General features: G+C 35.3%; 2 protein-coding genes across 3 annotated transcripts in view; one reads left to right on the plus strand and one right to left on the minus strand.

The window, feature by feature from the left end:
• PARPBP (PARP1 binding protein) overlaps window positions 1-13,447 on the plus strand; it is a 61,725-nt gene extending 48,278 nt beyond the window's left edge. Inside the window, exons 10-12 of one of the 2 annotated variants that reach the window (XM_069585167.1) lie at window positions 11,236-11,371; window positions 11,843-11,979; window positions 12,767-13,447. In XM_069585167.1, the coding sequence (XP_069441268.1) occupies window positions 11,236-11,371; window positions 11,843-11,979; window positions 12,767-12,811 (318 nt within the window). In that variant the 3' untranslated portion in view covers window positions 12,812-13,447. Of the gene's footprint in view, window positions 1-11,235; window positions 11,372-11,842 lie in introns of both variants that reach the window. The other variant, XM_069585166.1, reaches the window with a different exon arrangement.
• PMCH (pro-melanin concentrating hormone) lies at window positions 12,897-13,697 on the minus strand. The gene is made up of 2 exons (XM_069581977.1): window positions 13,449-13,697; window positions 12,897-13,103 (listed from the first exon to the last, which is right to left on the minus strand). Exons 1-2 carry the CDS (start codon window positions 13,695-13,697, stop codon window positions 12,897-12,899), a joined length of 456 nt encoding a protein of 151 aa, XP_069438078.1.
• Window positions 13,698-17,123: the final 3,426 nt, after the last annotated feature.

The raw sequence follows: 17,123 nt of genomic DNA on the forward strand, positions 1-17,123 counted from the left end.
CCTTCATATTATATGTATGTCAGAATAATTATGAGTGTTAACTAAATAGCTTAAGTCAACAGATCAGAAAAACACTGGATCCTTAAAGCTTGGCATAGTTGGGACAGTAAAAACTAGCATAGGTAGTGTGAAAAATAGGCTGGATCTAACTCTAGTACCTTTATAAGCAGCCAGGCAATAGAATGCACATGGCATTAGAAAATTAGACTCCGTGTTTAACCTTTAGGATACTTGAAAACTGAGTATATCCAAATTAAAATGGTGGATTGAGTTCAAGTCATAGAATTTCCCTCCTCAATACTTAAAATGATTACAGAATAGCAAAACCTAGTAAAAATATTCACCAGAAGCAAACAACAGAAAATAATGTAATTGGATACTGTAAACTTCAAAAATGATAGCTAAGCAAGGAAACTGATTTCAGAGGGAAAAGGCACAACATGATTTAGCAGCTTAATCTAGCTCCAGTGTCCATATAGTGTGCTAGTGAGTTGACAAAGTCCTGAGAATTATTACTGAAATATTTCCAAAACTGAGAAGCCAGCTAAGTGTGTGGTGTGTGTGTGTGTGTGTGTGTGTGTGTGTGTTTTCCTTTTTAGAGAAATAATAGAAGTGGCAACTGCATAGTAATGTGGAAAATGAACTCTGGAGTTTACACATTGACTCTTTGGAGGCTCTAGTGCTGCATACTGAATTGTGGCAATTATCCAAATGATCACCTTCCATTTGAGTGAAATACAGACTCTAAGTAGAGGGACTTTTTCTAGTACATATGATACATAATAAATTCTTAGAAGAAAGTACAGAACCAACCCAGACATTTTTTCAGATGATCTGTCTCCTCTATTGAGCATTACTTCTACCTCCATCATTCTTCAGGCTACAGAAAAATGGGGGATAACAGAAAATATGCAGCCTTCAAAATGTTATTGAAGAGAAAGTAAAATGCCCTCAAGGAGGGAATAGAATCAAGAAATGACTCAGATTTGGAGGCTTCTGTTTCTAACTAGGATATAGTAGATCATCGCAAAATACCATTTCTGTTGCAGTAACAAAATAAAAGGCAGACAAGTTGGGGAAAATATATTTGAAAGACATAGGAAAGCTGTGTAAGCAAAGCAGTTTAAATAAACAAAAAATCTGGAGAGGGTAAAGTTCTGAGGTGAACAGTCTATTATCAGAGTTTTCTTCTCTGGGATTATTTTTCCACTTTTGGGTATGAGCCGGGGATTGCTCTTGGCCCATATAAAGGAACTTCAGTGAAGCAAAGAGGAACTGATAAATATTTTGGTGTCTTGAGGGGCTGGCAACAATTTGGAAACACTGGATGCACACTTATTTTTACCTAGGATACCTATGCTGAATTTTAGAACTGAGTAGGAAGTTAAGGAGTCTCAGTCCAGTAGACTAAAATCACCTGCAGTCTTGCAGTTGCTCAGAAGACACGGCTCCACTTGAGGAGTGGGACCTGCCTCAAACACATGGTTGTTGCTTCTCAAGATATTTCCCACATTTGGAAATGAAGTGGGTTGGGAGACCAAAGAACACGATGTTTAACAACCTTTGAAAGACAGAGTCCTTCAACACTTAAAAGTAATTAAAGGGATAGAAGGGCAAATTGGATGTAAAATTGGGAAATTCCAACAGAGAATCTTTTTTTTTTTTGACTATGCCATGCGGCCTGTGGGATCTCAGTTCCCCGACCAGGATTTGAACTCAGGCCACGGCAGTTAAAACGCCAAATCCTAATTCCTAGACCACCTGAAACTCCTGAGAACCAAACATTTTAAATCAAAACCAAATAGAATTTCCAGAACTGTAAAAACATTATCTAAAATTAATAATTAGGTAAATTTAATAGTAAATTAGACATAGCATTAGGTAGTACAAGTAGACATGAACATAGGTCATTAGAATAATATACAAACTAAAGCAAGGAGAGAATAAGGAATGCAAAAACAAAAGAGAAGATAAGAACACAGAATATGCGTAACATATGCCTAATTGGATCCCCAGAATGAGAGGAGAAAATAGAATTGAGATAGTATTTGAAGATATACGATTATAATGTTTTCTGAAGCTTAACTGGCCCTTTCACATCAGGTAGTAGTTAAAGATGGGAGGAACAGATGCATGGTTTCCTTTAATAATGTAAAGCTACGTCTTGGTTCCAATATTATGGACCCAGAAAACTAAAAAATGTCCCTGAGTCTTTTGAAAATCCATCTGCCCTTCGTGTATGTACCATGGGAAATAGATTGTAAAGCTTTGTTACATAGTAGTGTTCAACAGAACTCTCTGTGGGAATGTTCTGTAGTTTTTGCTGTCCAATATTGTGGGTGTTAGCCACATGTCTCATGAGCACTTGAAATGTGCTACTGCTACTGAGGAACTCCATTTTTAATACTGTATAATTAAGAAGAGGTGGCAAGAATACACAGAAGAAATGTATAAAAAAGATCGTCACGACCAAGATAATCACGATGGTGTGATCACTCATCTAGAGCCAGACATCCTGGGATGTGAAATCAAGTGGGCCTTAGAAAGCATCACTACTAACAAAGCTAGTGGAAGTGATGGAATTCCAGTTGAGCTATTTCAAATCCTGGAAGATGATGCTGTGAAAGTGCTTCACTCAATATGCCAGCAAATTTGGAAAACTCAGCAATGGCCACAGGACTGGAAAAGTTCAGTTTTCATTCCAATCCCAAAGAAAGGCAATGCCAGAGAATGCTCAAACTACCGCACAGGTACACTTATCTCACACACTAGTAAAGTAATGTTCAAAATTCTCCAAGCCAAGCTTCAGCAGTACATGAACCGTGAACTTCCAGATGTTCAAGCCAGTTTTAGAAAAGGCAGAGGAACCAGAGATCAAATTGCCAACATCTGCTGGATCATGGAAAAAGCTAGAGAGTTCCAGAAAAACATCTAGTTCTTCTTTATTGAGTATGCTAAAGCCTTTGACTGTGTGGATCACAATAAACTGTGGAAAATTCCTGCCTCTTGAGAAACCTATATGCAAGTCAGGAAGCAACAGTTAGAACTGGACATGGAACAACAGACTGGTTCCAAATCGGAAAAGGAATACGTCAAGGCTGTATATTGTCACCCTGCTTATTTAACTTATATGCAGAGTACATCAGGAGAAACACTGGGCTGGAAGAAACGCAAGCTGGAATCAAGATTGCTGGGAGAAATATCAAATAACCTCAGATATGCAGATGACACCACCCTTATGGCAGAAAGTGAAAAGGAACTAAAAAGCCTCTTGATGAAAGTGAAAGTGGAGAGTGAAAAAGTTGGCTTAAAGCTCAACATTGAGAAAACGAAGATCATGGCATCTGGTCCCATCACTTCATGAGAAACAGATGGGGAAGCAGTGTCAGACTTTATTTTGGGGGGCTCCAAAATCACTGCAGATGGTGATTGCAGCCATGAAATTAAAAGACGCTTACTCCTTGAAAGGAAAGTTATGACCAACCTAGATAGCATGTTCTAAAGCAGAAACATTACTTTGCCAACAAATGTCCATCTAGTCAAGGCTATGGTTTTTCCAGTGGTCATGTATGGATGTGAGAGTTGGACTGTGAAGAAAGCTGAGTGCTGAAGAATTGATGCTTATGACCTGTGGTATTGGAGAAGACTCTTGAGAGTCCCTTCGACTGCAAGGAGATCCAACCAGTCCATTCTAAAGGAGATCAGTCCTGGGTGTTCTTTGGAAGGACTGATGCTAAAGCTGAAACTCCAGTACTTTGCCCACCTCATGCGAAGAGTTGACTCATTGGAAAAGTCTGTGATGCTGGGAGGGATTGGGGGCAGGAGGAGAAGGGGACGACAGAGGATGAGATGGCTGGATGGCATCACCAACTCAATGGACGTGAGTCTGAGTGAACTCCGGGAGTTGGTGATGGACAGGGAGGCCTCCTGGCGTGCTGCGATTCATGGGGTCACAAAGAGTCAGGCACAACTGAGCGACTGAACTGAACTGAACTGAATTTTAATTAATTTTCTCCAGCATATTCAATAGTTTCGGTTCTAGTAGATTAAAGATACACACAAATGCGATAAATAGAAACCCTTTATAAGACTAAGAAATGGTGCTCTGACCATGAGAGACTAGAATAAATAGGATCTAAATAGGAAGAGAGAATAGAGGAGAGCATTTCAGGCTGAGCAAGCAACCCGATGAAACTATTAGATTTCTTTTCTAGTTTAAAGAAACTGTGCTTTCAGTAGTATACAAAAAGAGTGAATAAAATATGGGGCAAGATTAAGGAAGGTGTGGCTTTTGTGATTTTAAGGAACAGTTATTTTTTGTAGGGCTTATTTTAAGGATGTGTACATGAGAACCTAAGAAAGGCGGAATATTTAAAAACGAAAGGAATGGTGGATACAGTGGGGCTTAAGGACTTTAGCTGCATGGTTCACTCCACTTGAATGTGATATAGCTCTTCTGTGCATGTATATCTCTCTCTTGTTTCTGTACCAAATGGTTTTCTTACTATACTGAACAGAGTAGAGTTTACTCTGTACCTGTTTTTCTATTTCAGAGCTTTTGTCCTTAGGGTAATTTAGCTGTTCTTCACCAATCTACTTCTCTCATTTCTGAACCCTGTGGTTTCTTTACTCTCTGTACATATTTTTTCCTACCTCTAAGCTTTTGCTTCCTCTTGGTTTCTGTTACCTCATACCTTCTGCTCATATACACCTGTTAGAATCTGTTATAATTTTACTTAATTCACTCAACAAACATGTATTAAATGCCTGCTGAGTATCAGGCTCTGTCCTAAGCATTGGAAATACATCTGCAAACACACACACTCCCTGCCCTGCCCTGATGGACAAGTCTTCCCCCAGTATTTATGGGACTGGGGTGCAAGAATATAAATGGAAACCTCTGGTCTGCCCCTGTTGCTGCTGCTTAGTCACTTCAGTCGTGTCCGACTCTGTGCGACCCCATAGACGGCACCCCAGCAGGCTTCCCCGTCCCTGGGATTCTCCAGGCAAGAACACTGGAGTGGGTTCTGGTCTGCCCCTACAATTCCTTTAATCCTGGTTCTGTTCCTTGCTCTTAGAAACCCGCCACCCAGAAACATACACATCCCATTCCCCAATACCCGTGTCATAAGCAGTAAGCCCTTGCAAGAGGAAGAGGCCAGTGCTGGCCCAGCACCTTGGCAGTTTGTGCAAGGAATTCTGGGGCCCTTAGACACTTGGAACAGGATCTAAAAAGAGAGGTCATAGTCTCTTACTCCTCACCCTGTGGGAATGAAGAGCACTGTAAGAGGACCAGAGGACACCATCGGTTGGCAAACTAAGGGTTTGTTCATGGAGCGTACCTTTTAGTTGGGAGAGGGAGAAAATAAATAAGATAATTATATTGTATCAGTGTATTAGATGGTTATCAGTGCTATGGAGGGAAATAAAGCTGGGAAGGGTTATAAGGAGAGTATATTCTTTGTGTGTGTTTTGGTTTTAAAGAGAATGATCAGTACCAGTCTCTTTAAGAAGGTGACTGAAGAGTATTTTTCATTAGAATGATATGGAATGTTTGTATTAGTTTGAACTAAAATTTGAACTCATTTTGACTGACAGAATGAGGGTGGGATTTATTGCATACCTTCTAAGTGTTATACTAGATATTTTATATACCTCCTTCCAATTAATCCTTGCTGAAGTCTAAAAGGCATTATTTTCCAGTCCATATACCTAGTAAGTATCAGAGTAAGGATTGTGTTTAGATGTAAGACTTCTAGTAGTCATGTATGGATGTGAGAACTGGACCATAAAGAAGGCAGAGTGCTGAAGAATTGATGCTTTTGAACTGTGGTGCTGGAAAAGACTTGAGAGTCCTTTGGACAGCAAGGAAATCAAACCAGTCAATCTTAAAGGAAATCAATCTTGAATACTCGCTGGAAGGACTGATGCTGAAGCTTCAATACTTTGGCCACCTGATGCTAAAAGCCAACTCATTGGAAAAGACACTGATGCTGGGAAAGATTGAAGGCAGAAGGAGAAGAGAGCAATAGAGGGTGAGATGGTTGGGTGGCATCACCGGTTCAATAGACGTGAACTTGGGCAAACTCCTGGAGATGGTGAGGGACAGGGAAGCCTGGCATGCTGCAGTCCATGGGGTTGCAGAGTTGGATAGGACTTGGTGACTGAACAATAACAACTTCATAGTTTGTGCTGTTTCTAAAGAGTAAATAAAGGCATAGTAATTATAATAAGGAGTCATAAAAATATCATGCTATTACCTAGGTCATAATATTATCTTTCCGTTATTTAGCAAAGTTATATGAAATTTTATTGATGAAGAAATGGATCATTTGATATACTCACAAGTTCATATTTCACTAAGGACAGCAAATCTCAGGCTTTCCTGGTAGCTCAGTGGTAAAGCATCTGCCTGCCAGTGCAGGAGACACAGGTGTGATCCCTTATCTGGGAGAATCCCACATGCCATGGAGCAGCTAAGTCCATGTGCCACAACTATTAAGCCTGTGCTTGAGAGCCCAGGAGCCCTATAGAGCCTGTCCTCCTCACCAAGAGAAGCCACTGCAATGAGAAGCCCTCTCATTGCTACTAGAGAGTAGCCCCGATCACCACAACTAGAGGCAAGCCTGCAGCAACAAACACCCAGCACAATCAAAAATAAATAAAGAAAATTATAAAAAAAATCATAGCAGATCTCTTTTCTTTGGAAAATGTGGTATTGTAAGAGTGAAAAGATAAATTCTGAGTAGTTATATGTCAAATAGGTATGTTGAGTAATTTCCAAACTTGTTAATAAAATATATCAGTATAGTGGGGGCTTAGAAATTTCATTCCCTTATTAATACAGGTAACTGGAAGTTTCTATGATGTTTTAATATTCTGGCTCATTAGTCTTAATTTAACTGGAGTCAGGCTTTCCTTTGTGAAGTACTATTTTCCTTAAACTGGGAACCTACTACTAATTTCAGTTTTAAAAAAAGTTGTGGCAAAAGGACTTTTCCAATTCTTGGCAGGTTTGAAGTTCATTGCAATTTTACTGTGGATAGAAATGTTTCCAAAGTGGGGAAATCACTCTACAAAGGAAAACTTTGAATCCTTTTCTCTCATGTGACTTGAACATAAAATGATTTTAACAGCCATGTATGAATCTGAACATTATTCTTAGTTGTTTAGTACTTCAAAAGCATTTTCAGAAGGGAATTGTTTTGCTTATTTGTGATTCCAAATCAAATACACAGAGAGATTTGGAAAATTTGCAACAGGAAGTAATCTCAGTTCTATGTAGCCACTAATCTGGTGCAGAAAAATTCAACTTTTATGAACAAAGGAAAAGCAATCTCTTTTAAGTTATAAATACAAGTCAGTATAGCTTGTATTGTTTTAATAACTAAAATGAAGAAGCTGACTGTAAGTTCATTGTTTGAACTACATTCCTAGAATCATTTTCGAGTTGACTGTGTCCTGAGAAACCTAATTCAACGGATTTCCTACTCTATAGGAATATTCTCTTTATGTGTTACTACACTAATAACTATAGAGTATCTGCATATATCTTTAGAGTTATATATAACTCTTCCATATTTTTCACTTCACTTAATCTTGACAACTCTATGAGGCAAATATTCCCATTTATGTGTGGATAAGAGAGATTTTGAGGTTTACCCAAGATCATCTAGTTAGTAAGTGATAGGACCAGTATAAGAAGCCAGGTCCTTTGATGGCAAATCTGATGCCTTTTGCATCATATCATCTTGTCTTTTTATGTGCATTTCTTAGTTTGATATCACAGTGTTGGCTCCAGTCAAGTTCATGATCAATTAAAATCTGTAAATCTTTTTCATATGTTTTTAAGTCAGATTCTCATCCTGTACATCTGTAATTGGTATTTTGAACTTAAATATAGGACTTTGTTTATCCTCATTCATTTTCATTTTGTTATTTTCTACTTACTGTTCTAGCCTTCTGAGATCTTTTCAGTCTTGATTCTATTATCCAATTTTATAAGTAGAGTGTCTTTGTGATTATAGAAGCCATCCTAGTAGTCTAGTATTCTGTGTTCCTGTTACATAGTTGGAACTTAATAAGTGATAATTGGTTTAAAAAGATATTTGTACAGGGCAGAGAAAAAACTCACATAGAATCTCTTACCAAAAAAAAAAAAATCCTCAATATAACTACTTTCAGTTTTGTATATAAATGTTGCAGTGTTACCATAGCACCATTATGGTTCTCTCTTATATTTTGTTATGTTTATAAATAATGTTTTTCATGGTAAATATAGTGGCTAACTAATTTCCTTTCTCATATCAACTTGTTATCAGTATTTTAAGAATCCATTGCCTTATAACTCTAGTTTCCTGAAACTGGCCTACTCTGGCTGAGGACTAGAGAATTTCTACTGGGGCCCTGGAGAGAAGAAATCTAGTTGTCAAGAGGGCTATTGAACTTATTTTACAACTGTATTTATATAGCAAAGAGAGGTTTTTACTCAGATGTAAGTTCCCTGGTGGCTCAGAGGTTAAAGCGTCTGCCTGGAATGCAGGAGACCCGGGTTCGATCCCTGAGTTGGGAAGATCCCCTGGAGAAGGAAATGGCAGCCTACTCCAGTACTCTTGCTTGGAGAATCCCATGGGGGAGGAGCCTGGTGGGCTACAGTCCATGGGGTCATGAAGAGTCGGACACAACTGAGCAACTTCACTCACTCACTCAAGTTTAAAATTAGCACAAATAACTTCTAAAGAAATTTTTATTCATATGAGGTATAAAATTGAGACAATGTCAGTTGTCTGTGTTCAATAATATAATTATTGTCTTTTTATGTAGAGTGTTTTATGAGTGTTACTAGGGCTTCCCTGGTGGCTCAGACGGTAAAGAATCTGTCTCCAGATTTTAGGTTTGCCTGCAGGATACTTGGATTTGATCTCTGGGTCAGGAAGATCTCCTGGAGAAGGGAATGGCTACCCACTCCAGTATTCTTGCCTGGAGAATCTCATAAACAGAAGAGCCTGGAGGGCTACAGTCCATGGGGTCACAAAGAATCGGACACTTCTGAGTGACTAAGCACGCACACATAAGTGGTACTGATGAAGGTATTTTGGTGGGAGGTTGAAGTCCCTCAAGCAACCTGTAGGTGCCATCACTGTTTGGGTGTTATGGGAGTGCTGCTTGCCAGTCACTTAGCATCCGTTTGCTTTCATGGTCTTATTATACTCTTTATAACTCTTTGCAAGCAGTAAATTTATAATTTTCTATATAGGCAGTCACCTTGGTGAAATGAAAGAAACATTGTGTAAAAATATATTAACAGTTAGTATTGGAAGTAAAAGTTTTTGGATAATTTGCTACAGTAATGATATGATGTAATATAAAATTTATTTCATTAACTATTTTAATAGCTTTATTAATGGTTTTAATTCTCTACTTATGAAATTAATACAATCCAGAAAGGGATTAAAGTTAAATCCCTAGTTAAAGCCTTCAGTTGTATTTTAGGGCATCTCATGGTAGAACCTATTTAATAATAGTTGCATTCTTGTGGATTCATGAAGATCTTGGGCTATAGCTCCATCCATTGTCAAAGCCTACTGTATTTCACTTTAAAAAAAAATATTTTTGATCTTTTACATTTTCACATTTTTTCAGTTTTGTGTATTTTTGTGCTTAAATGGAAGATAAATTCTAATTGTCTGAATCTTCAAGCAAATTAAACATAATTTTTAGTGTTCTGGGAGTTAGAGGCTCTCATAAATACCATTACTCAAAAAGATATAAAATTTGTCATCCTGAGAAAACTTGCTTTTATCAAGCAGCTGGACTGGGGACTATTCTAATTTCTTCTAAATTATAGTCAGTGGGTTTCACTGCCATTATCTCTGCAAACCTCTGAGGGGGTTAATGCAGTTATCTCTCTGAATATAAAACACAATATATAATTACTGAATATATAATATAAAATCTTGCTGTTTTAGACTTCGTGAAATGTATCAATATATGCTCTGTGAGCTTTGTTCAGCATGATGTAGTTATACTTTGAAGTATTAATTTTTGAATTGTTGAAGTCCTCTTTATTTAATCATGTATTTGAAATTTAAACTTGTCTATTTCTGAAAAGGATTTGAGATGATTTCTAATTATTTGGAGAAATCTCACTATTATAATAACTAAATGGCATTATACAGCAGCTGCAATTGTTGAAATTTGCCTTATCTGTGTGGATTACTTTGTTTTGAAATTAATTCCTGTTCTTAAAACAGCCGCTGGTTTTATGTTTACAGAATGCATTTCCAAAAGTGTTTTCTTGACATCCTTTTCAGTGCTTAAGAATTAAATTTAGCCTTCTAATTTTCTCCTATTTCTCATGTTTTAAGATAATTACAGGAGTATACTTTGAATACTCAACTATTAAATCACTTGGTCAAATCTTATTTGTTGTTGTTTAATCACTAAGTCCTGTCTGACTCTTTTGCAATCCTATGGACTGTAGCCTGCAGGCTTCTTTGTCCATGGCGTTTCCCAGGACAGAATACTGGAGTGGGCAGCCATTTCCTTCTCCATGGGATCTTCCCAGCCCAGGGATCGATTCCACGTCTCCTGCATTGCAGGCAGATTCTTTACTACTGAGCCACCAGAGAAGCCCATCTTATTTCTTAATTTTCTGAATATTCAAGTTTTTAATTAAGAAATAAAGCCTTTCATTCAGTACTGTTTTATCTTGTTTCTTTCTTAGTTGCCTATTTTTGCTTCTTTTACCTTCTCCTATTTCTCTATTTCATCCTAGTATCTCTCCCTTCCTTAGTTTCTCTAATTTCATTTTTTTCCTAAAAGAGTTTGCTCTGTATTTTAAGATTAAAAGCTTCTATTTTTCTAGGATTATGTATATCATGTATATCATTATTAAACTTATAATAAAACCCACTTTCTAAGGCAACTCGGACATAGGAATGTGTAACAAAGGCCTTTGTAGAGTTTATAATTGATTTGGTAAGCTTTTACAAAAATTATCAAAAACATACACAAAACTGATATTACTGGGAAAAGAAAAGCTAATTGTAGCAGTGAATGAGTTTGCAAACTATGGAATATTAAGGATTAAACGTTCCCAATAGATAATGAAATTTTTAAGGGAAATTTTTATGGTACCTCAATTACTACAGAGTATATTTCTATATAGATGAAAAAGTAAGTCAAAATAAAGGGAAAATTGCATATTTTCTTCTTCTTTCTTCTTGTTACCAGACGAAGCAAACCTTAATTAGATCTCAGTTTGCCTGTACTTATAAAGATGACTGCATGATAAGCAAGGATAAATGGAATAATGTTAATTCAGCATCAAAGCCTTTGTGTGTTCTTCACATGGAAAATGACCTTTCTGGTAATTGACCTAATTGAACAATTTTAATTAACAATTTAATTCTAGTGTACTGATTGGTTTTAACTTAAGTAAAACTAGATTTTTTTTTTGTAATGTAAAAGTTTATATTTTTAAAGACTTGAGTTTATTTTAAAAGTTATATCTAAGTACAAATTAGTGTATAGAATTAGGACTTAGTTTGACTTAGCTAAATGTATTTAAGAAATAACTTGTAGTAGCATTTAAGGATTGTGTTGTGCATTCAAACAAAGCAAATTTATTGTTTGTAGGGATGAAAAGTGATATGGTAAAATGAAATGAAATGTGATAGTAATATTGCTGTATCTGTTAGTAATGTAATTTATAGCATTATCTGATTGTAAATCATAAATTTTAAAATATTCTATGTCTATTTTAAAAGTTTATAAAATCTCATGTGTAATAATTTCAAGTATTATATAATTTCTTTCCTCTTTTCATCTTGCATAACAGAAGGTGTAAATTCTTCTGTTGGAAGACCAACAATTGGAACAAGTTCTGGAAATGTTCATCTGGGCAGAAATGAAAAAGAAAAAGTAGCAAGAAAATCAAGTAGTCTGACAGGAAATACAAGCTCAAAAAGGAGACAGGTGGATTTGGATGATGAAAATATTCTCTGTGATAATGGAAATGAACCACTTCAATACAAAATTGTTAAGATACCTAAGACATCAAAAGATTTGCAGAATAAATTGGATGGCAAACTACTCAGAGTTGCAAAAAGCAATAGATGTACCACCAAGGACAAATTGATTACTGGCCAGACGAAGTTGACTCAGTTTTTTAGACTATGAAATTATCTTTTATGTTCTTTAGGTTTGTGTGTGTGTATATATATATATGTACATATATATATATATATAAAACCATTTACCAAATTCTACTTAATTTTTAAGAAATGAAGGTGTAAGTTATAGTGCTTTATTATTTTGGTCTGCAGTGTATGTATGGTTAGCATGTTAAGCATTTAAAAAAATACTAGTAAGTCATAATTATGCAGAAAATTCATAAAGTTTAATGCACAAGTAAAGCAATCATTTAGGTATAACTTAATACCACTTTCTTTTAAAACAGACATTTAAAATAATACAAGTTATAGTAACATTAAGGGCTTTTTTCCCTAGAGGCAATTAAATGATTTTGCTTTCTTTTTAAACGATGATGTAGACCAGCAGGCATCAGACTTGCCAACAAGGTCGATAGACTCTTCCCAGCATACACCTGAGCACTGAAGGAAAAAAAAAGTTAAATTGTTTAAAGGACTAGTATCACTCAAAGTTGATTAAAAATAAAAGAATGGGTTTGGTATAGCTAAATCTGAGTAAATTACAATTATAATAACTAATTAAATGCTTTTTAATTTCACATCTTTTGCAGGAGTCACTTAATATCAAGTACAAGTTGAACCATGGTCTTAATTGATTTTGTTATGAGTGGACCCAAATTCCATTAAATTCAAAGTTCTATTTTATGATATTAAGGTATAAGAATTCAATTTTTAAAAAAACTACTCACTGTCAAAATCTCTCCTTCCTATAGGAAATTTAGCTGAGTTTTCTTCATCCCCAATTTCTCTCTTTTCTTGTGTTGATTCAGTATTTTGAACTTCATTCTCAGCTGGAAAAGCTACAGATCCTTTTAGTGCAAGATAAGGTTTTATAGCCAGATTCAGTGGCAGGCCATGATTTAAGAAATTATGTTTGGAACCTGCATTCTGTAAAGAAAAGGTTGATATGTGTTTTAACTTCTATTGTAAATGGAACTATAATATAATTGTGTAATATTCTTATTGATCAATTTAAAGATGCCCTGCACTGTTTTGACTCTTTAAGAAATACTTTAGATACAAGATTTTCGGGGAATAAAAACTTTTTGAATAAGAGATATTTCCCAGAATGGAAGAACAACCTGGTATGTATGAAATTTGCTTAATTGTTCTAATGCATACTGTGACTTGTTTTTACATGCTTCTGCTTATAAAAGTATCAACTTTACTTTCAAATGATTCATAAAGATCATTCAAATTTCCATTGAAATAAAGGACAAGTCACACACTTACCTTTGAATTTTTGTTTTCTTCATCATTCATGAAACTGCTCTCATCATTTTTATATTGCTCCAGGGAAGGAACAACAATTGATTTTTCTGCAGTATCTTCCTTCTGAAAGGCTTTCCCCAGCCTCAACGTTTTAAATACCATGTCATCTTCTAAATTTCTTATCGACTTGGATGCTGAAAGTGAAATGCCTTGAGAAAGCAAAGAAAAAGTTAGTATTAATATGTAGGAAGAGAAATTCATTTTTGCCATCCTTAGTTTGATGTTTGCATAGAGTCAAACAAGGATGTATAAAATGAAGTGAAATTTCTCAGTCATCCTGCTTTGTAAATGATTCTTGCCTTTATATATTTTCCAGCTTGAATAAAAAGCACTTGAAAAACTTTCATCATTTTAGAAATGACTCATCAGATAGAAACCAAGCTTTTGTATAGCTGGTAATACCCACATTGTTTTGGTTTTAGTGGCATATTGTTTAAGTGTGAATTTTCTCAGAATCTTATTAAGATCCTTGGTAGAAAGCTTAGTGTTGAGGAGATTATACTCTCTTGAAAGTGAGTTCTTATTAAGGAAAACCACAGGACATCAGACTCTCCATATTCTTTTCTTGTTTATTTATATTGTTTCCTTCTGTATATTTTCAATTAAGTACAATATTAAAACTAAAGTTACTTCTTTTACTTAGGATGTGTGTGTGTGTGTGTGTGCTCATGCTCAGTCATGCCCAACTCTTTGTGACCTCATGGACTGTAGCCCACCAGCTTCCTCTGTCCTGGAATTTTCCAAGCAAGGATACTGGAGAGGGTTGCCATTTCCTACTCCAGGGGACCGTCCCAACCCAGGGATAGAACCTGTGACTCTTGCATTGGCAGGTGGGTTCATTACCACTGTTGACACCTGGAAAGCCCTTCACTCAGGATTATAAGGGTCAAAGTTTAAATACTTTCAATCCTGATTAAATTGAAATAATTTTCAAAAAGATTTTTTTTTCCATAAATGCTTGGGAGTAGTCTTTGGTGTTTAAAGTATATATGCCTGTCAGTGTGAAAAAAAGGTCACATGTGCTATATTGACTTATCAGATGTGTTTCTATCTTTGTATTTACAGAAGATTATTACTAATATTTATTAGTGAATTTAGCAGGTCCACAAAGAGAATATTTATATTATCCATAAACCTTAATTTTAGATAATGAGTGTGTTGTATTTAGTAAGAATTGAATCGCCAGTCTATGTCTGACGCAGGATGCAGCATGCTTGGGGCTGGTGCATGGGGATGACCCAGAGAGATGTTATGGGGAGGGAGGTGGGAGGGGGGTTCATGTTTGGGAACACATGTAAGAATTAAAGATTTTAAAATTTAAAAAATAAAAAACTAAAAAAAAAATAAAATAAAATTGGGAAGGGATGTAAAAGTATAAAAAAAATAAATAAAATAAAAACAAAAAAAAATTTTTAATTAAACATTTCAGAGTTAATTTCTAATGGTGACCCTGCCAACTAAGAGAATACATTCTTGTATGTATTCTTCTGGTATGCATGTGCCATAGTTTTTCTAGGGTATATTTCTAGTTTTGGCATTGCTGGGTCATATAGTATGTGCGTTTCAGCTTTATTAATGCGGAAATGGTTACAGAATAGTAGTAGCCAGTTTAAGCCCCTACCTGCAAGGTATGAGAGTTCTTACTGCTGTAGGTTCTAGTTAACACTTGGCTATCTTATTGTCATTTAATGTTTATTTCTCTAATTACCAAGGAGGTTGGATGTCTTTTCATATGCTTATACCATTTAAAGAAAAAAATTTTCATTATTGGGTTGATGATTTTTTCTTGTTGATTTATGGAAGTTTAATATATGTTAGATATTAATTCTTTGTTATGTGTTTTGATATTTTTTTATTACAGTGTGTCTTATCTTTTGAATCCCTTCATGATGTCTTTTGGTGAACCAAGCTCCTTAATTTTAATGTTTTAATTATTTTTGTGCTTTTTGTGGTTAATATTTTTAATATGCTGTTATTGGAAGTCCTTCCAAACCCTGAGATCATTAACATATTTCTATATTTTCTAAAAGTTTAAATGTTTTGACTTTCAGATTTAAATTCTTAATTCATCTAGAATCTTCTGTTTAAGAACTAAATTTTAACTTTCTCCAGACGTCCTTAACTTCTTAAATAACTCATCTTCTTCCCACCAATCTGCAATGCCATCTCTGCAGTGTATTAGGTTCCTATGTATGTGTAGGTCTCTTTCTGAACTCTCTATTCTACTGCCAGATCTACAGTATTAATTGTTATAACTTTGAAATAACTTCTGATATCTGGTAGGTCAAATTTCTCAGCCCTCTACTCAGTGACCAGTTTTTCTTCCGTAGAAGTTTCTTGGCTGATTTTGTCCGTTTCTTTTCCATATAAATCTTGGAATTTTGAAGGGAATTGCATCCGTTCTAGAGATTAATTTTGGAGGTGAATTGATACTCTTAAGATAATTTACTTATTCATGAATATGGTACTTTTCCATATTTATTAATATCTTCCTTAATCTTTTAATGATATTTTATTGTTTCCTTCATATCTTTTTCTTATATATCTTTGTTGTAAGAATTATAATTGTTTATAATCTTCCCAGGTCGCACTAGTGGTAAAGAGCCCATCTGACAATGAAGGAGACTTGGGTTCGATCCCTGGGTCGGGAAGATCCCCTGGAGGAGGAAATGGCAACCCACTCCAGTATTCTTGCCTGGACAATCCCAGGGTTAGAGGAGCCTGGCGGGCTATAGTCCATAGCCTTGCAAAGATTCGGACTCAACTGAGCAATTAATTACAGAATTTAATTAAGCTCTTAATTTTTAGTTATTATAAGTTGTATCTTTTAAAAATTTACCTTTTCTAAGATTATTGCTGTTTTGAACACATGCAGTTGGCTTTTCTCTAGTGTTCTTATATACAAAACACTTGTTAAAATCTTGAATTCAATAGTAACAATAATTCTTTAATTCAGTAGTTTATATTAATTCTTTGGGATTTCCCATGAAGACAGTTGATATAAATAATAATGATATGTTATTTCCTTCTTGCAAGTGTGTGTGTTTGTGTATGTTTATCTCTGTGTCTGTCCATGTGTGCAAACAGACTGACTCAAACCTGTGGATGTTGGATATGGAAATAATTCTGTGCAGTATTACTGATTTTACAGAGAATGCTTTTAACTTTTCACCATTGAACATGATGTTTGCTCTAGATTTTTTTGTAGGCTCCCTTTATAACTTGCAGGATGTTCTTTTCTATTTTTAGCTTATAAATAATTTTTATCGTGAATTATTGAATGTTATTGAATGCTTTCTCTGCATCTCTTGAGATGATTATATTTTTTCTCTGCCAGTCTTTCATTTAGAAAGTGAACAGATTCTCCCCATATTAAACCAACCATGTATTTATGAAACAAACCTTTTGAAATATTGAATTCAATTTGGTAATATTTGACTTATACATTTTGCATTTATTATCATGAGTGAGACTAATCTGTAATTTTCCTTTCTTTTATTGCCAACATGATAATATGTTGTTCAAATCTTGTTTGTCTTACTGATTTTTTGTCTGCATGAATTATAGAGAAGTATTTGCAAATCTTTCATTATGATAATGGGTTTATCTAATTCTATTTCTGGTTTGCAATTTTTG

This window comes from Ovis canadensis, chromosome 3 (assembly GCF_042477335.2).
Source record: "Ovis canadensis isolate MfBH-ARS-UI-01 breed Bighorn chromosome 3, ARS-UI_OviCan_v2, whole genome shotgun sequence".
Lineage (NCBI taxonomy): Eukaryota > Metazoa > Chordata > Mammalia > Artiodactyla > Bovidae > Ovis > Ovis canadensis.

Bases quoted from the DNA above. Each gene is read 5' to 3' on its own strand.
- PMCH (XM_069581977.1), bottom strand. From the start codon at position 13,697: ATGGCAAAAATGAATTTCTCTTCCTACATATTAATACTAACTTTTTCT. The intron at 13,104-13,448 runs GTAAGTGTGTGA...TTTTCTTTACAG, and splicing joins AAGAAAACAAAAATTCAAAG to AATGCAGGTTCCAAACATAA.